General features: G+C 42.0%; 1 protein-coding gene across 3 annotated transcripts in view; it reads left to right on the plus strand.

Moving 5' to 3' along the window:
• RBM44 (RNA binding motif protein 44) overlaps positions 1–15,038 on the plus strand; it is an 88,179-nt gene extending 73,141 nt beyond the window's left edge. For all 3 annotated transcript variants that reach the window (XM_068245367.1, XM_068245366.1, XM_068245368.1), the window contains 3 exons: positions 4,231–4,358; positions 9,986–10,131; positions 13,082–15,038. In XM_068245367.1, the coding sequence (XP_068101468.1) occupies positions 4,231–4,358; positions 9,986–10,115 (258 nt within the window). In that variant the 3' untranslated portion in view covers positions 10,116–10,131; positions 13,082–15,038. The remainder of the gene's footprint in view (positions 1–4,230; positions 4,359–9,985; positions 10,132–13,081) is intronic.
• Positions 15,039–20,626: the final 5,588 nt, after the last annotated feature.

A 20,626-nucleotide genomic window follows, 5' to 3' on the forward strand; every position in this document is an offset into this window, starting at 1 on the left:
CCATAAGCAGTGCATATTTGATTGTTAATGAGCCGGGGGGCGGATCCATTCGAGCAAGCGGCACACCACTTCACCAATCGCAGGATAGCGATGGAATGACTGCATCGGTAGGCAGAGCTGTACACTCTGTACAGCTCCGCCTACCGCTGCCGTCATTCCATCGCTATCCAGCGATTGGTGAAGCTGTGTGCCGCTCGCTCGAGTGGATCCGCTGCCCAGCTCATTAACCATCATAAATATGCACTGCTTCTGGCCAATCAGTGGATCTTCTCGGCACAGCGGTAGGCGGACCATGCGACCAAGCGTACAGCGGGCACTCTGAAAACCGCGGATACTGACGATCACCAAATCGAACCGCGGTTTTGGTTTAAGACTGCTGCAGCCCACTTACTCTGGTGTCAGTGACAGCAGAGCTCCATATCTTGGCCAGGAGCCAATCACAGTGATCACAGCTGTTTGTTTTTTTTTTTAGAAAAAAAGTCTCTGGTCCTTAAAGGGAACCAGGGACGAGAGTAAGCCTAAAAATGGTAAAAGATGTTATACATACCTGGGGCTTCCTCTAGCTCCATAAGCCTGGATCGCTCCCACGACGCCATCCTCTGCTGCCTGTATCGTTGGTACTGGGTCCCGTCACTTCCGCCGGACACGACCAGCTGTACGCATGCGCATGGGGCTCCCTCCGGATTTGTGCGCCTGCGTAGTACGGAGGGAGCACACTGCGCTTGTCGACTGGCCGAAAGTACGGGACAGAGGCAGCGGAGGACGGCGGCGTGGGAGCGATCCAGGCTTATGGAGCTGGAGGAAGCCTCAGGTATGTATAAATCTATATCTTCTTCATCTCTGGTTCTCTTTTAAAGGATTTTTATTTTTTAAATCATGTAGCTAGCCTAGCGCTAGCTACATGACAGCCGCTGTGCAGCGGGATCCTCCCACCCTCTTCGATCGCCTCCGGCGATCAAGCCCGTCCGGAAATCCCATTCTAAACGGGATTTCCATTAGGGCTTCCCCCGTCGCCATGGCGACGGGCGGGATGACGTCGTGACGTCAAAGGGAGTCCCGATCCACCCCTCAGCGCTGCCTGGCACTGATTGGCCAGGCAGCGCCTGGGGGGGGGGGGGCGGCGCGGTAGCGAATCGGCATGAAGCAGCGGCGATCGGGCAGTACATGCAGCTAGCAAAGTGCTTACTGCCAGGAAGGTTAAGAGGCCAAATACAGCAGGTACTAAGGGCTCTTTCACATTAGGGCAGATTTTCTGCGTTTCAACGCAAAGGATAAAGTTTGCGTTACCCAAGGTGAGATGAAAGTCCATAGACTTTCATTTTAGCTTTCACATATAACGCAGCCTTTTTGTGCGTTGCGTTCCACTGCACCCAGGCGCAGTTTTTTGGCCAACGCTAGCTTTATGCGTTACAATGTTAGTCAATGTAAAACGCACGCTATGCGCGTTTTTAATCCGTTAACGCAGGCAATCAGTCCCAGAATGCAACAGAGGAACAATGTAGAAAGTTGAAAACTAAAAGAAAAAAAAATTATCTGCGTTTTCCTATGTCCTGTAACGCATTGAAAACGGATTAAAATCGCACACTCACTGCAGTGCAACGCATATCAAAATGCATTAAAACGCATACAACAAAACGTATGCTTTGAGCGTTCTCCAACGCAAGCTCTGATGTGAAAGAGCCCTCAGGGAACTGTTTTTTTTTTTGTTTGTTTTTTAATACTTACACAATTTTAAACTTTTATATATTTCTGTGGAAAGTGGTGAGATGCCTGTTCTGGAGGCCAGACTTAGTATAACCAGTTACAAGGTGTTACATGAATATTCGGTTTATTTTGGATTTTCCCCGTTTTTATAGTGTTATAACCTAATTGATTTATAGGATATGCTTAACCCATAAAAACAAAATATTTTCTTTTATTGTGTCAGAAAAGTTAAGCAAGGATAGCTGATGTGACCTAAGCATTTACCCTAAATTGTTAGGGTAAACCTCATTACCTGCAAACACTACTGTATGCCTTTAAGGCTAGGTTCACAGTGAGAGTTGTGTTTCCTGTAACAACGGAAACGTGACCACACGTGGTCTGAGCAGTTCGGTTACATACAGTGAAGCATACAGTTAATGAAAAGTATGCTTCACTGTACTGTTAGCACTGGCATTATGCGTTGCCTTGCATGCAGGGCGTTAGGATGCCGCGCTCAATCAATACATTCCAATGGCCGTACTGTGAACATCGCATTCAATTTGCATTGCAGTCTGATGTTCTGCGTTACAATGCAGCCGCTATAGCTCACTGTGAACTTGGCCTCAGGCCGCTTTCACACTGGCGTTACCCTGTTTTGCCTCAGGGTAACACTATGCCAATGAAAGTATAGCTGCATTTTATACCTGGCACAGTGCAACGCGATCTGACAGAAGTGTCTGACTCGCCGTGTTGCCGGGCGACATGCTTGGCGAACCGGAAGTCATGTAAGTCTATGGAGTTGCATCTTTTTTTTTTCAAATTGCTTTTCGTTGTGGTGCGGAAGTGTATTTTTTAATATACTGCCGCACAATTTGATTTTCAAACTCAGGAAGTGAGCGCTAATGCCTCACTTCCTGCTTGGCTTGCAGCTAGAAGGGAGATTGCCGGGGTAATTCACAAAGGCTATGTTTGCGATTGTCTCACCGCAACACTCCCCCCAACACCGGTTGCCAGTGTGAAACCAGCCTAAGGGCCCGAGGTTAACCGCAACGTTTTAGCCGTGACTTTTTCTGGGATCTACCGCCCTCTCATTCAAGTGAATGGGAACGTTTGGGACAAGCTTTTGCAGGCTTTCATGAAAGCCTGGCGGTAGATCCCGGCGCCTTACCTCAAAAGCAACATGCAACTTTCAGAGGCGGTAAACGCCGGGAATCCAGTGTAGGGACCCAAACCGCTAGCCTTGAAGGCTTTCCAAAAGCCTTCAAAAGCTAGCGTCTAAATGCCAGCTTTTGAACGCGGCGCTGAGCAAAAGCTCGGCAACCGTCCGTCTGAACCAGCCATAAGGGTTAGGTCAGGTATACAAGCTATGCACTTAGTTAATGCAGATGATGGCCTATGTTTTGCTGTTGTGAATCAGATTAAAATGATTTAGTACTGGATCATGAATTCGGAAGAGTCTAAGGACTTCTCAGTTAAAGTGAATGGGAACCACAATTAAAAAAAAAATGATGCAAATACTTGAGAGGGAAGGCTCTGGGTTGTATAGTGCCTTCCGTCTCCTCTCTCGGTGCTCTCTATCCTGTACTAGCTCTCCCCCCCCCCCCCCCCGTTTCAATCCCCGGCTGAAAGGGTATTTGGAAGTCTTCGGGAGCGATGTCCTCCCATACTGCACAGGCGTGAGCGTGCTTGCGCAGGCGCAGTACAGGTCCGCCCTTCTTCAGGAGCACTTGGGCTCAATGAAGACTTCTGAAGCCTTCTTCGGCCGGGTAAAGCAGTATTTGACTAAGTCAAATACTGCTACCGGACGAGCCAGCAGGAAGGCTTTATAGGACCCAGAGCCTTCCCTCTCCTTGGGTAAGTACCTGCCTCATTTTTTTAAATGCGGTTCCCATTCACTTTAAGAGTTGTTCATCTCGGTAAAATTTCTCAGGTTAAATGCAATACTCTCCAACACACACTACTCGCAGAAGCTCTTTTTACCAAAAAAAAAATACCCACAGAGATACTATATACTGGTGAACCTTATTTTTTTTTTTTAAATGGTTATTCAATCATTTGCACTGAAATCTTACATATAAAAAAAATTATTACAGCAAATAGAATGCAAATGATGAGCTTAACAGCTTTATTTTCTCTAGTCCAATCGAAATCTTTGGCACACTGAAAAAAATGCATCTCTAACAGCCAGTAGAATTCAAACAGCAACAAAACCACAAACACACACTACTTTTAACAAACATGCAAAACGCATGCAGATCAAATTAGAATACGGGGAAAAAAATAGCTAAATCAATGCATTTGCATTGCAAATAAATCACTTTCTGATCACAAGTGGAAAAGCAGCCTTAGCGCCAAAAACAGTTTTTTCTGCTTTATTTTTCATGCTGCTTTGTAGTAAAACCTATTTATTGCTGCGACTGGTGCAACTCCCAGAATGTTTTTAGGTGTATAATAGTGCTGTCTGCCCTTAAAATCTTGCATGAAGTACATACTGTATATACTGTATGTGCATAAGTATTTTGTGTTTTCCCATCTGTTTGCATCTAGGAATGGGGTGTTTATCCTAAACTTGACCCAACTACGGAGTACCCTACTACTATTATTCCTAACCAGCTGAATCTGAGCCAGTTTAGAAGAGTTGTGAGATATCTGTCGGAGCATCATAACTGTACCAAGTAAGGGTTGAATGTCTTATCAGATTTAGTCCTCTTGAATTTAATCACTGTATTATATCAGTCTGATTTGTTTTTTGGAAGCATGTTGTGAACAGTTTAGCGGACAGTAAAGCAGGAGGTACAGCCATACTATCCCAGAAAAAAAAAAACATAAGTAGATAAATACTTGTTCTACTTCTATAACACATGTATTATACTGTCAGTTTTGATTTCAGTACATCCTATATAGTAAACAGAAAACTTTTCCAGACTTTTTCCATCTTTACTGCCTCCGATTTAAGCCAAGCCTTATGTCAATTCCTCGTTTACACTTTTTTTTTTTCCTGCTCTGCCTGAAATGGTGTATGTGTTACTGCCAAAACCAGAAATCGGCCAATTCTAGAATTGGCCGGCCGTTTCTAGAACTGGCCGATTTGACGTCGGCCAAAGTCCAAAATGCTGGGAATTTCTGACATTGGCCGGCCAGTTTGCAAAGTGGCCAAAGTCAGTCAGCCAAAGTCCAAAATGTACATCCTGGGTCCTGTCCGGCAGCATGAAAGGTACTCAAAACTTCCTCTCTGCTCTGAAAGATACACAACAGCATAATCATTTTTAAAGAAAAACATTTTTGTTACACCTGATACAAATCCTGCAATAAATCTGCAGTGTGGCTACTTCTTGCTTTCAGTGTTAACATCCTGTGCTTTCCAATGAGCTTATCTGCCTTGGCAGTCAGGTGACACAGGGAAGAGATCAAATTACCATTTGTGAGGGGGAATTAGACAGGCTAAACTCTCTAAATACATACATGGGGCATTTCTCTACATTTTCCTTCTGTTCTGTGCAAGAATTCAGGTAGACTTTAAGTATCCTTAAACATCCAAGCTCAGCTGACATGCTGCTCCTGCTGTCACTAGTCACTGCCCTGGACCAAGCATACAGTAAGGGAGGACTGGGAATCTTACACTCTTGTTCCATGTCCCTGACTTACTAGGCAACAGCGATAGTCAATTAGTGCAGTTTTGCACTGGACCATCTTGTAATGCAGCAATGGCAGCCTCTTTGCTAGCAGATGTGCTGATGAAATAACCTACCCGTCGAGCACCGGCTCTCTGGACACAAGTCTCCATGGAAGGTTAGCAGCATCTGCAGGAGTCGGAGTAGAGCGTGACAGCCATGCCTGGTAGCCATTCTGAGCCGTGCAATGTGCCAATCACTCGCGCTGAGATAGGGAAAGCAGCTGCAGCTGGCAGTAATGAAGGGCAGCCCCGGGTCCTGCGGTAGACAGATACGGAGAAGGAGATCGGCGGAGAGAAGACAGAACAATGCAGAGAAGGACGCTGGCAGGAAGAAGATGAAGAAGAAATGCGGCGGGGAAGTCAGCTCCGGTGCTATTTCGGTGAAAGACCGGCAGCAAGAAGGGCATCCATCGGTCCTGAGACGGAAGACTGCGAGGAGCGGTGATATGCTTGGGGAGAAGAAGGCGGTGGGTAGAAGGCGACAGGAAGCGATTAGCTGCTCAGGACTTCGGGACACAGGAGGTGGCGGGGAACTTCGGGACTTGGCCGGCCACATCTAGCCAGAATGCGTTCTGGCCGGCCAAAGTCCGCAAACAACCCTCATTTCGCACACTGGCCGAATCAGCCGGCCACTTCTAGTTTTGACCGGCCAGAACCCGAAGTGGCCAGACTTCGGGTTCTGGCCGTAACATATGCATTGCCCGCCTGCCTTCCCACTGAGTTCTGTACTAAAAACTGCATTGTCATATCTAGTTTTCTTTGTAAATACGTGAGCAGAGCCTACAATGGATTTCAGCAACTTCTCCGAAGGGGTGAGGTGATTTAGCTTCTATTTTTCTTCCGAGTCTGTTCTCGCACAATCTCCCTGAACCTGAATCTCTGAACTCTCCTCAGCCACTCAGCGAGAAGGAATGTGGGAGGGAAAAAATGGCAGATAACAGGGCTTTTTTTATTTATTTATTTATAAAGCTTCCCTCTCCGGCAATGTATGAGAAAAGAGCAAGGGGAGACTAAGATAATATTCCTTACAGCAGACACATTTATGATTATATTGGAATTGTTCCAATGCATGTAGACTACCTAATAAACACAGACCCGTGGGAAATAGGATTTTCCTCTTTAAAATGATCCTGTGACCAACATTTATACGTCATACTGTAGTCCTTTTTTCTTAAAGGATCCCTCGTGGACTTAGTTTTCTGTCAAAGCTTCCCAGAAGTCCCAAATCCTGGCAATCGCGTATGCAGATCCAGAATTTCCATGAGAGCGTTTCACTTAATTTTGCTGCACCTTATGGTCCTTGTATTTTTTTGACCAATTATGTTGATGGGAAAATTCTGAATTCTTAGTGAGACTTATTTGAATTGGTGATGAAATTTACCATTGTTTCATTGTATCTAGACCAGTGTGAATCCTCGGCAGGCAGTTCAGTTATGCTGGGTCTCCCAGTGAGTTCATTTGTTATCTGCATGGGGCCATGTGGGCTCAGAGTGAAGCAAAGAAAGGCTCTCCGTGCTCCTGCACAAACTCCTGGCCTGCGCTGTTTACTATTTTACCTTTGAGTTGTAGGAACTTGGGGAGACACGTAATTTAGGCACAAGCTATTGCCAGTGGGCTAATTATTCCTCCTTCTGCCTTTTTTTATTCTTTTTACTAATTTGTGTGGTGTCAGGCTGAAATCCCAGGCACCCAAATCAGGCATGCAGCTCTGGCGCCGAAAAAATCGCCACAGCTCTGTGCCGAGGCCAGCTGCCTTGCTCCCAATTGATCTATTTTTCACCCAATAAGACGCACATAGGTTTCGAAGAGAGAATCCAAGACAAGAAATTATCTAAACCAAGGGCGTCTTCAAGGTGCAGGGTCGTCTTCTGGAGCTTCGCATTTTAAGTGACCCCTTTCTTTCCACCTAAAGTGGGGCAGGACATCATAACATAGACTTCCACTTTACTTGACAACATGATAACGTTTGATCTGGTGACTGATAGGCCACGGGGCAGCGGGACCACTAAAACTATGAATTTTAGAAAAGCAAAGTTCAATCAAATTTGGCAGGCACTAAGTTTGGTGAACTGGGATAATGTACTACAAGGGGAGGACACTGAAGGGAAATGGCAAGCTTTTAAACATATTCTCAATCAATATTGTAGTATGCATATACCATATGGAAACAAAATGTCTAGGAATAAAAAAAAGGCCTCTATGGATGAATAGAAAGGTTAAAGATAAAATGAAGAAGAAAAAGAATGCCTATAAGGTCCTAAAACAGGAGGGGACCGAGGCTGCACTCAGCAATTATAAGGAGTGCAATAAAAATTGTAAAAAAGAAATTAGGCTGGCAAAGATCGAAGCTGAAAATCAAATCGCTAGGGATATCAAATCTAACCCAAAAAAGTTTTACAAGTACATCAACTCTAAAAAAAAGAAAGGTTGACTGTATAGGACTCCTAAAGGATGAGGGTGGGAACTCAATGGTGGATGACCAAGGTAAGGCAGAGTTATTAAATGCTTTCTTTGCTTCTGTCTTCACAAAGGAAACAGCACTGTTGCAAATTATAGAGGCAGAAGAGTCTCAATCTTCTAACTGTAATATTAAATACTTAACGCAGGAAGAAGTAAAGGCAAGACTAAATAAATTTAAAAATAGACAAGGCACCTGGCCCGGATGGCATGCATCCTCGGGTCCTAAGGGAATTAAGTTCAGTTATAGATAAACTCCTTTATCTTATCTTTTGTGACTCTCTTTCAACTGGCAGAGTCTCAGTGGATTGGCGTACAGTCCACGTTTTCCCATTATTTAAGAAGGGCAAAAAATCAGATCCAGGAAATTATAGACCTGTAAGCTTAACATCAGTTGTATGCAAACTATTTGAGGGGTTACTAAGAGATAATATACATGACTTCATAGTAGAAAATAATCTTATTTCTCAGCATCAACATGGGTTTACTAAAGACAGGTCCTGTTTGACTAACATGCTCAGCTTTTATGAGGTAGTGAATGCTAATATGGATATTGGGAATGCTGTAGATGTGATATACTTGGACTTTGCTAAGGCCTTCGACACTGTTCCCCACAAAAGTCTGGTGCAAAAGTTGAGGATGCAAGGACTGGGGAAGAGTCTGTGTGCTTGGATAGGGAACTGGCTAAAGGACAGAAAACAAAGAGTTGTGGTCAATGGATCGTACTCAAAATGGGAGACTGTTAGCAGTGGGGTCCCACAGGGGTCTGTACTGGGTCCAGTGCTCTTCAATTTATTTATTAATGACCTAGTAGATGCAGTAGTGAGCAATGTTGCTATTTTTGCAGATGATACAAAATTGTGCAGAATCATCAATTCTCAGGAAGATAGTGTCATATTGCAACAGGATCTGGATAGGATGGCTATATGGGCACATAAATGGCAGATGAAATTCAATGTTGAAAAATGTAAAGTCATGCATTTTGGTCGTACCATACAAAATAAAAGACAGTTGGGGACATCAAACTTGGAGAAGGACTTAGGAGTACTCATCGACAACCAGTTAAATAATCGTACTCCATGCCAAGCCGCTGCAGCTAAAGCTAACAATTTTGGGATGCATTAAAAGGGAAATAAAAACTCGAGATGCGAGCATAATATTGCCCCTGTTTAACTCTCTAGTAAGGCCACATCTGGAATATGGAATTCAGTTTTGGGCACCACATTACAAAAAAAGATATTGCAGTTTTAGAGCAGGTGCAGAGACGAGCAACAAAATTGATACGTGGGATGGAAGGTCTCGCTTACCAAGAAAGGTTAGATAAACTGGGTTTATTTAGTCTAGAGAAAAGACACCTTAGAGGAGATATAATTAACATGTATAAATACATCAGAGGGCAATATAATAGCTTGGCGGATGAGCTTTTTGTCCCTAGGCCTTCTCAAAGGACTAGAGGACATGATCTGCGCATGGAGGAAAAACGTTTTAGCCATTTAGGAAAGGGTTCTTTACAGTAAGAGTGATTAAGATGTGGAATGCATTGCCACAGGAGGTCGTTGTGGCGGACTCTATACCTGCATTTAAAGGGGGCTTAGATGCTTTCCTTGTGTTGAATGACATCCATGGCTACAATTACTAGGTAATGCCTAATGATGTTGATCCAGGGATTTTATCTGATTGCCATCTGGAGTCGGGAAGGAATTTTTCCCTTTTGGGGCTAATTGGACCATGCCTTGTAAGGGTTTTTTTGCCTTCCTCTGGATCAACAGGGATATGTGAGGGACGGGCTGGAGTTGTACTTTGTACTGGTTGAACTCGATGGACGTATGTCTTTTTTCAACCAAAATAACTATGTAACTATGTAACTTGAAGAGATGAATTGTATTCCCTGTTTGTTTAGCTTGTCTTCTACACGGAAATCAGAATTTATACCATAAGCATACCTAAAACGCAGCTAGCAGATTAGATAATAAATGTTGCATACTGTATTGTGATCTGTTGTTATACTACAAGGAGCTTTGAAAAAGACATTGAGAAACTTGTGCTCCTTCTATGGCCTACTGTGAAATGAGAAGTGATTCACTGGAATCCTTGATGTCCTGCAGTCACCTTTGTATCAGAATTAGACACTTTCCACACACACAAAACTCTTGATTTTCTTTTGTCTTTCAGAGACCAAATAGTTGACGCTATGCAAAAAATTAGAATCCGCAGAGGTGGCACCTTCGGAGGTTTGACCATTCCACAGATTATAAAGCTAACATCGTCTTTACTGGCTTCAAAGGACACACCACCAGCATGATACTTCAGCATTACTGGTAATGTATAGTACTGTCAGTTTACAGGTTTTTATGCCAATTGCATTCAGCAGCTCTACCATCCATCATTTGGTAGTTTGGGTGGAGGCGACTGTAGGTATGCTTGCTATACATACCTGTTTGGCACCTGTTGCAGCTATCCTCTTAACTTTGGGGGAGAGGGGGGGGGGACACTGGAAGCCTCTGGAGGATCCAGAGGCTTTCCTCTACCTAAGTATATACAGTATGGTTTTTTTTTTGTTGGCCAAGGTTCGTCTCAAGTTTACTTTAACCTCCCTGGCGGTATGAATATTTCTGGATCTTAGGGTCTTTTCAGCACGTTTCAGACCCCAGCACTTACACATCTCCCTGGAATCCAGCGCTCCAATTTTTCCAAATAAGGAAATGTTATAGGGTAAAACGTAATAATGGGAATGCAGTGAAATCTATTACAATAAAATATACAGTTTGATCAGGCCCACTTTAAGACCACACCCATGTTTTGGACCACACTCTCTACATAATAAGATTGATTACCCTCCCCCACTAACCTTTTGTCCCTAATTTTTTACCATTAAAAATATTTGTAATATTTTCTAATTTCTACGTGAATAATACACGCTGTAACAACAATCCACCTTTATTTCAGAACCAAATATTGCCATAAATTGTGACAGAAACATAATTTAAGTTTTGTGGTAAACGGGAGAAATAGCCAAAGAAAATTTGTGGTTTTTATCTACAGGTGCACTTTTTATTTTAAAACTGGAATTGGTAAAAACAGAGAAATATTGTATTTTTTTCTATTTTTATTCCCTTTTTCCCATTAAAATGTGTAGAAAACAAAATTGTTAGGAAAAACTACTGCCCAATGAAAGTCTAGTTAGTCTTGAAGCAAACTATATATCATTTAGTTGTCATAAGTGGGGATAAAGTTATTGTTGATTAAATATAGACATAGCTAAACCATTCAAAACTGCTCTGGTCCATAAAGGGATTCATCTTGATTGACTTGATCTGGACCTTGAGGGGTCAGAGCCATCCGGTCCCAAAGAGGTTAAACTAGAGACTAGTACTTTATAATGTGAAACTATTGGAATTGGTCCACCTGTTACCTCTTAATAGATCCGGGGCACCTATGGGCACCAGACCGATAAAAATGGGCATGGCCATGTGTGTAGTGGGCATGGTAGTTGGTTGGACCAAATTACATGAACTTAACAACGGTGTAACCTAACAATAATGGGCCAGAGAGAAGCACAAAACACAAATGATGAGGCACAAAATACACACGCAATGGGGCACAGAGAGAGGGGGGAGGGCAGAGAGAGAGAGGGAAACAAAGAGGCATAAAACACACACAGTGGGGCACTGAGAGAGGGAAGAGAGAGGACACAGATGCTGCTGCTTCAGCCATCACGATGGCCACTACGTGCCCTTAGGTTCGGGGCGCAGTGGGGGCAGATCTGGAACACATGCTCCGGATCATCAGCCGCAACGACGTGCCGGCAGGTGAGAGTGGAGGCCTTAGACGATGATGATTGTAGCTGATGGGGCTTGTGGAAGCAGGTACTGGGGTGCTGAGGGAGGCTAGTGAGTATAATTGTGTACTACAGTTGATTATTTTTTATAGTAAACTTCAAGGGATCTTGCCAAGCAGTGTACTATATCAGAATTGGCCGTACATTGTATGGTCATACAGGCACATGGACCGTACCTGGGGACTGATAGCCTTACTGTATGTGAGTTTAGTATAACTGGATTTTAGTGTATTAGTATACTAGTATAAACCTTTTGACTGAGAGAAATACTATGCATTGTATCTCGCATCCTACATCAGACATGTGTAAAGATGCTAAATCCACTCTTAGAAGAGTACAACAATGGAACTGCTTGTGAAAAGCTATAGAAGAGGGGAGAGGAAAAACATTGTAAATTGTTCTACAGAAAATGCTTTATTAAGTTGGGTTGCTATAAAACCTGGCTGGCATTTCAGTTTGATATCATTGAGATGGGCAAGAATTGCTGGTGGGTTTTGGCTGCCTGTATTCCTTTAGAGGAGATTTTATTGCAGCGTGTTTTGTATGTCTGTTTCTCTCTGGTATGCATGCCCAGATATTAAACGTATCATGCAGCGCACACACACAGTCTCAGCTTATCCCATAGAGATTATTGTGCATTCTAGGAGTAGAACGGGAAGGACTGCACATTGCAGATGCCTGGAGCCCACTACAGATCGCCAGTCGCTATACCAAATGTCCACCGTTTTTTGCTAGCGTTTGCTACAGTGATTACGGGGCGATTTCTCCAATGGTTGGTCTACTGCTGGCAATTGTACAGTGCTTCTGATTTGCATTTTTTTTGTTGGTTTTTAATTTGGTGTCCTGTGTTAATGTTTAAAACACTTACCGGGTCTCCCGAGGACGGTTTCCGACAGCTTCTGTCATGTAGCCCCACCCCCTTGCACAAGAAGTCATAGACTTCTCTATCTCCAGATAGAGAAGCGCTGATGACCTCTTGTCTTAGGGGGCAGGGCTGTGCACCAGAAGCTGAACCTCAGGGAAACCTGGTAAGTGGTTTCAACTTTATTTAAAAGTCCCCCTACAAAATCACTGCAAAATCTCTTTTGTAAAGCGATTCAGAAGCGGTTTTGCAGCGCTCCTATCTCATACATTAGAGCACAATTGCTCCGAAAATGCTATAGGACCCGCCAAGACAGTCAGTCCTTTGTGGTCACCACCATTGACTTTCATCAGCATCGTGCTTTTTGGGGTCGCCAGAGATCCCAAAGCGCAGCTGAAAGTGCTCGGGGCAGAAACTGCAGGAAAGTCTTTGACATGAGTAAACCATGATTAGAGCATAGACAAATCAACCCTTCCCCTTTGTATGTAAATTCAAGTAAGTGAATTAGTCAGTTTTGTCTGCAAAGATGAGCCTGCAGTCTCATACAGCATTTTGTTTTTCCTTCCAGTCCAGATTTTACTCCGTACCCAGCTGTGCTTCAAGAGTAGATTCTACAAAACAGTCCTATTGAATCCACGTTTTTCCAGAGGGTTATTTTCTTTCTTAAATGGACCGTGCTGCAGCTCCGTTCCTCTAGGGCTGGGCAAATCTGAGATTGCATTGTTGTTCTTGCTTCTTCAGACTTGGAGATCCATTTACAGTTTTATTTTCATGGCTGCCAACTGCTAATTTTAAAGTGCCTGGTCTGAGCCCTTCACACTGTGTACACATTCAGTGTAGAGTGTTTCTACTGATGTTTGGTTGGGTAAAAGGGACACTGTAGTGAGAGCATTATGGAGTCTGCCAAAAATGCCAGTTGCCTGGCGGTCAAACATGTGGATAATATGTCCAGACTTCATGGCACCTGATGTTTATACATCCTCAGGGTCAGTGGCTGAAAGTAATAGGCTTCTTTCACACTACATCCATTGTGCCCCAGCACTATATACAATATCATTGTATCAAGATGTCCTTTTATTTTATTAGCGCTTCCACACTGGCATGTGTGCGGTCTTGCACAATCCATCAGCATACTGGATGACACTCATTCTACAATCACGGACGATCCTGTCAGGCTACAGAAACGTAGTGTGTTTGCATAGATTTAGGGCCATATTACCTGTACATCTATTGCTGTAACATTTCAACATGACCATTCTCTAGCAGCTTAGACAAGTGTCTAGTAGCATTCTTGTTTTCCACTGATGTAGTTCCCATATATTTGTTTATTGCCTGTTAAATTGAGGATTCAAAGGAAAGCTCACATCTCCCAATACACAGCAGACACCACGAGGTCTCGTGTGTTTCAGGTGCCTTTTGCTCCAGATAAGTCACTCCAGCAACCTCCAGATCTTGGATTACAGATCCTGCTACTAAAGTTTTAAGACTTGCTTTGACTCCTGACCTCACCTAGCCATGCTCTTACCCAGTGTTGTAGTCTGTGTCAAATACTTGGGGTGCTTAGACTCTCCTATCCAGAAACCTCTGCATTTTTAAGTTTGCATTTGACTCCATGTGACTACGCTTGGATTGGACAATGCCTGCCTGGTACACACTATGTAATTTTCCAGTCAGACCAACAAGTCGAGCGATAATTTCCAGCATGTCTAATGTGCTCCTGATTGGGAACAGGATCGATTTTGTGCAGTTCTTATCTGAAATTGATCCTGATTGGGAGCAGACACGCCAGGAATTATCGATCCACCCATCAATCTGATAGGAAAATTGCCTTGTGTGTACCAGCTTAGACCCCTGCATTTGTAGCTAGAGTAGTATACGTTTTGCAGGGTGAGGGCAATCTGCACATCACTAGGAATAGCTTTGCTGGGTGTGACATCTGGAGGCTCAGAAAACTCATACAGTGAGCATGTGATAATTGAGGCTCTCCTAGAGAGGGATTCAGGGCGGATGGAGTTTTGATTTCATGTTTAACGAAGGCAAATGTTCAGTGTTGTAGGGTTTTTTGTTCCTTCTGTTTTTGTTTTTTTGCATTTGGCCAAGCTTGCCTTGACAGTTTTTCAGTTAACCGGAGAACTGACATATTAGTGATCATATACTATACTTCATATTACATATCTATATGTATGAGAAATCCAATTCAGATTATTTTTACAAGTAGTACAATCGTATTATAATATTTTGCACTGCTGGAGAGATATGATCACCCCCTCTTGATGCATGTGTACCCATTTATCAGCAATCTGTACGCGTGCTCCAGGATTAGATGTGGATACTGCCTGCTACATCAGAGAGATGTGGTCAAACATAGAGTTACACCAAAACCTCGCATTTGTGCTTCTGAAACCCTTTTTTTCTTGTTGGTGTAAGATCTTCCTATGTCATTTGTTCTTTGTTTTTTCTTTTTTGTTGTGCAATTTTGTTTTCAATCGAAGCAATTTCAATAAAACGCTGACGAGTTTGCACAATTTTTGTATTGTTTTTCTTATTTCAAATGCATAAAACATGGGGCTGTATCAAGGGAATGTGATCTATTTTGTGCATTTATCTTGTGTATGTCTCAATTGTTCTACAGGTAAATATAAAATAATTTATTTTCTTTGAGAGACTCAAAATATTTAGTCCCCAACATAACCAATTGGTCTGTTGGTAGGTTTTAAAGATTGTTGGATTCAGAGCACCCAGCAAAAACATATGGAAACATATAGAACATACCTCTACGTAGATGGTGTTCTAAACGATGATTCAAACTTTGACACTCGGTTGCTGCAAGGCAAGAAAGCTAGCATCTTAATCATAGTTGTCTTTGTGAAAGCAGTGGCCAGCAGGAGCAGGTTTTGTGATCGGGCTTTCTATCTTGCAATTGGCTGCGGTGGCGAGCAATACTTCCTGTTGACTAATAGCGACAAAAGGGTAGAGATTGCGTCACAGATTGGGGGGGGGGTGATAGGTTAGGGTTAGGAGTAGATAGAGGGTGGGGAGTTAGTGTTAAAAGTGGGTTAGGTAAAGGGACAGTAGACGATCAGTAAAATTACTGATCTTCTATTCTATCAGTAATAATACAACAAGGGGCGCTGCTACTGCAATATACTTAAACTGAGGGTTCAATTAACACACCTCGATCAGCCTAATATCAAGAAAGGGGTCAATAACTTCCACCCGATGCTTCCTAATCTGGTGGGATGTCCCCTGTATCCCTCCTTTAAAACAAATCAATTATAAATGATAAATAGGAGCGCTGAGTATATAATTAATTGACCGTTTATTTTTATTGTATATTAAAAAGAGGGACCATATAATGGTAATGCCACTTCTCTGCTTAACTAACAATCACACAGCACACACATACCTGAGTACACTGGTTCCTTAAAAACATAAAAAGTGGGTATACACTATAGGTTATGTAGTAGAATACAATTAGTAAAAAATATATATATTTGAGATAAAAATGATGGGATAAAATAAACCATCAAGATTAAATAGATCCTAATTAGGGATTATAAATAAAATAATTTCATTAAGGTTCTCCTACAGGTCCTCCACAGTCCTTATGTGGGCGAAAAAAAGTTATATATGGAAAAGTCCTCGGGTTTGTTCCTTTAAACCCGCATAAGATTGCTGTTCTATAGTATTCTACTATATAACCTATAGTGTATACACACTTTTTATGTTTTTTAACTACTTTGGCCTCCTGGACGTACTAGCTACGCCCAGGAGGCCATGTGCGCGTCCGCGCGCTCCCGCGGCCGATCGCGCGCGTGCACGCGCGCTCCCGGCCGTGGATCGTTAGCCCACGAATCAGTGTATCGGGCTGTTTTGCCCAATCACTGATTCCTCTCCCCCGCAGAAAAAGCGACAGCTTCTCTCAGAAGCTCCGCTTTTTCTGGCTGTTGCGTCTCCTGTGCGTCCCTCTAAGCGTATGCTACGCTTAGAGTGACGTCATGTAAACAAACTCATGGCCAAAAAGTAATACTACATCTGAAATTTAAAAAAAAATAAAAATTAACACACATTTACATTATAAACACATTGTTTACATCCCACCCTCCCAAAACTACCCAAATAAAATGTTTAATATAAAAAAAAACATGTAAATATTTACCTAAGGGTCCAAACTTTTTAAATATCAATGTAAAGATGAAATATTTCTATATTTTTTTTATTCTAAACTTGTAAATAGTGATAGATGCAAAACGGAAAAAATGCACCTTGATTTCCAATTAAAATATTGTCGTCATACATCGTTATAGGGACATAATTTTAACGGTGTAATAAACGGGACATATGGGCAAATACAATAGGTGAGTTTTAATTATGGAGGCATGTATTATTTTAAAACTATAATGACTGAAAACTGAGAAATAATGCATTTTTTCCGTTTTTTTCTTATTCTTCCTGTTAAAATGCATTTACAGTAAAGTGGCTCTTAGCAAAATGTACCCCCCAAAGAAAGCCTAATTGGCGGCGGAAAAAACAAGATATAGATCAGTTCATTGTGATAAGTATAAGTTAATTGGCTGCCCCCTAAAAATTGGCCCTAGACCACAGTACTTACACTACATAATATAGACATATGGCAATGGTAGGGATTCGATTGTGAGCTCCTTTGAGGGACAGTTAGTGACAAGACAATATATATATATATATATATATATATATATATATATATACACTGTACAGCGCTGCGTAATATGTTGGCGCTATATAAATACTAAATAATAATAATAAGTAGTGATAAAGTTATAGGCTAATTAATGGGAGGTGAACATTGGTCGGATGCATAAAGTGAAAATGACTGAAGGCTGAAGTGGTTAAGGAACCAGTGTACTCAGGTATGTGTGTGCTGTGTGATTGTTAGTTTAGCAGAGAAGTGGCATTACCATTATATGGTCCCTCTTTTTAATATACAATAAAAATAAACAGTCCATTAACCACTTCACCACTGAGGGGTTTTACCCCCTGAGCACCAGAGCAACTTTCACCTTTTAGCGCTCCTTCCATTCATTCGTCTATAACTTTATTATTACTTATCGCAATGAAATGAACTATATCTTGTTTTTTCCGCCACCAATTAGGCTTTCTTTAGGTGGGATATTATGCCGAGAATTATTTTATTCTAAATGTGTTTTAATGGGAAAATAGGAAAAATGTGGGAAAAAAATTATTTTCTAGTTTTCGGCCATTATAGTTTTTAAATAATGCATGCTACTGTAATTAAAACCCATGAAATGTATTTGCCCTTTTGTCCCGGTTATAAAACCGTTTAAATTATGTCCCTATCACAATGTTTGGCGCCAATATTTTATTTGGAAATAAAGGTGCATTTTTTTTCAGTTTTGCGTCCATCCCTAATTACAAGCCCATAGTTTATAAAGTAACAGTGTTCTACCCTCTTGACATAAATATTTAAAAAGTTCAGTCCCTAAGGTAACTATTTATGTATTTTTTTTAATTGTAAATTTTTTAATTTTTTTTATTTAAAAAAATGGAGTGTGGGAGGTAATGAGTTAATTTTTTCTGTAACACTAATTTATTTCAATGTAAAAAATGCTTAGGGTGTAGTTTTACTATTTGGCCACAAGATGGCAACAGTAACTTCTGGACGCTCGCAGGAAGTACAAGGAGGCTGTGAGTGTTTGTTTTTTACAATCATCGCGCTGCCCATAGGAGAGCAGCGGATCATTGCGGGGCTTAGATCAACGAACGGGAATGGATTTTCCCGTTCATTGATCTCCGGGCGGGCGGCGGCGTGTTCATTAGCGGCGGGCGGCGTGTTTACGAGCGCGGGCAGCTGCGGGAGTGCGGAAAGTACGGATTTCTCTGTCCCTGGGGGTTAAAGGATAGAAAAAGGGACGGAGAAATTCGTACGGGCGGGGGTAAAGTGGTTAATTATGTACTCAGCGCTCCTATTTATCATTTATAATTATATTCTATCAGTATTGGCCAGTGCCCAATAGTGAAATATCAGTAATTTTACTGATATATCTCTCTCTTTGTTGTAGTAGAATCACACTTCTCACTTCTACTATAAAGGGGTAAAGAGGCACCCAGGTATTAGTAAAACTAGGTTAAAAACAGTAAAATCATAAGAAATGAGGGGGCTTACCTCAATGACAAGCTCTTAAGAGAAGAGCTTTATTTAGCACTTCCTCAGGCCAATACAAGTGGGGGGAGCGGGGTCATGTTCATTCTGAACAGTCAGTCATTGGTCTTCTGCAGTCACATGACAAGCAGTGGAAGTGTCAGGTAGATGGAGAGCAGCATATCAGCGTGAGTTTTTTTTTTGCAAAACTGTTAATCATCTCCACCTGTGTTCTTTCTCAAGTGCCAGTGAGATTCCCTATCCTGAATGTGTTTGAGCATAAGAACTGCTTCAATGAGCAATGAAAGAAGCAGCCTGGTCTGATGAATCACAAACCTCCCACATCTCAGGCAGGGAGCACACTTATTAGAATCGCATGCATTTTTTCCACATAACAGAAACCGCATCTAAACTTGCATATAATGTAAGTCTATGGTCTACACAAAAATTGCATCGGACTTTGATTCGCAATGTGATTTTCTGTGCAAAGCAGTTTTCTTATTTCCTTGTACAATGCTTTCCTATGGAGCTGCTAAGACATACCTTTGTAAAAATAGATGAAGTAATGTAATTTTTCTCTCTTGTTGAAAAGGCAGGTTTATTCAAAACACAAACGCTGCTCAGAGAAAGGTAATAAATAATGTTACCACAAGATGGCAGCATCTAATCATTTCATCCTGAGAAGTAAACTTTATCTCCTGTCACAAGAATGGGTTGAAGGCAGGAGCAAACTTTAAAACGCACTCAGCTGGAGGTTTACTTTGCTTGGTTTGCATTTGAGAATATTGATCTATATCTTTATAACAGGAATAAAATATAGCTGGGTTCCTAAAGGACACCTCACAATGGGGTTGATTCACTAAATAAAATAGTGCGAGTAACTTCCTATTTCCACAGCATGCCTTAAATATAATGGGCTGCGTGCTACTGGCTGCATAGTGCGTGTAATCACAGGAGCTCAGGCTATGCTGCGGGTTGTGTAGCATAGCGAGCGCTAGTAGCTTGCGCTGCCTCCCTGCAAATAAGCCCTCTTCTCCTCCCACCCTGAGCCCCTTCAAGTCCAATCACTGTAAAGAACGTGATCCTCGCACTCTGGCCCAATACTTTAAACAAATATTTCCAGTTTGCTCTCCATTTATGCAAATCATGTGGAAGACAACTGTAAGCAGAAATACAGCAAAAAAAAATAAAAAATATACACACACACACAGCTATGCATTTGCGTTACCATAGACTTTCATTATGTGCATTTTGGCAGTGTTCCTGCATAATAAGCAACAAAACCAGCGTTTAAAAAAAAAACAAACCGCAGGTTTAAAACTCAGGTAGAAAACACATGAGTTTTTCCTGCGTCCCATAGACTTCCATTAGTGGCAAAAACGCAGCGTTTTCCGCAACGCTAGCGTTTCTGCTATGTGTGCACCCAACCTTAGACACAGCGCCAGTCACAGCCCCTGCTCACGCATACAACAAAGAAATTTGAGGAAAATACATTTTCAAGTTAAAGAGAAGTTAAATGAAATCATGCAATACATCAATTTAAACTTTCACAGTGGGGCCTTGCGTTTGATGCAACGTTAGTCACACAATATGCCCCTAATGCAGCACATGTAGGTTATGAAATTGGACGTTATTTTGCACTGCGTTGTCTCTTGATGCACCGTTTTCGTTGCATACTGATGGAACGAAAACGGCGCATGCGTTACATTTAAACAAAAAAAAAAATGACTGAGCATGTGCAACACACATAACGCAGCAAATGTATTGCTAAACGCACAGCATGCAGCACTTTCTAAATATTGCTACACGTTACACACAACGCAACGTGTGCACTGTGAATGTCGCACAGACTTTGTATTGCTGTGCGTCTTTAACGTCCCACTGTGAAAGAGGCCTTAAAGGATAGAAATTGCATTTAAAGTCAAATAAGGACTTTTTAGTAGAGTAATGCATATATAGAGCAGTGATAAATAG

The sequence above is a fragment of the Hyperolius riggenbachi genome, chromosome 7 (assembly GCF_040937935.1).
Source record: "Hyperolius riggenbachi isolate aHypRig1 chromosome 7, aHypRig1.pri, whole genome shotgun sequence".
In the NCBI taxonomy this organism is placed as follows: domain Eukaryota; kingdom Metazoa; phylum Chordata; class Amphibia; order Anura; family Hyperoliidae; genus Hyperolius; species Hyperolius riggenbachi.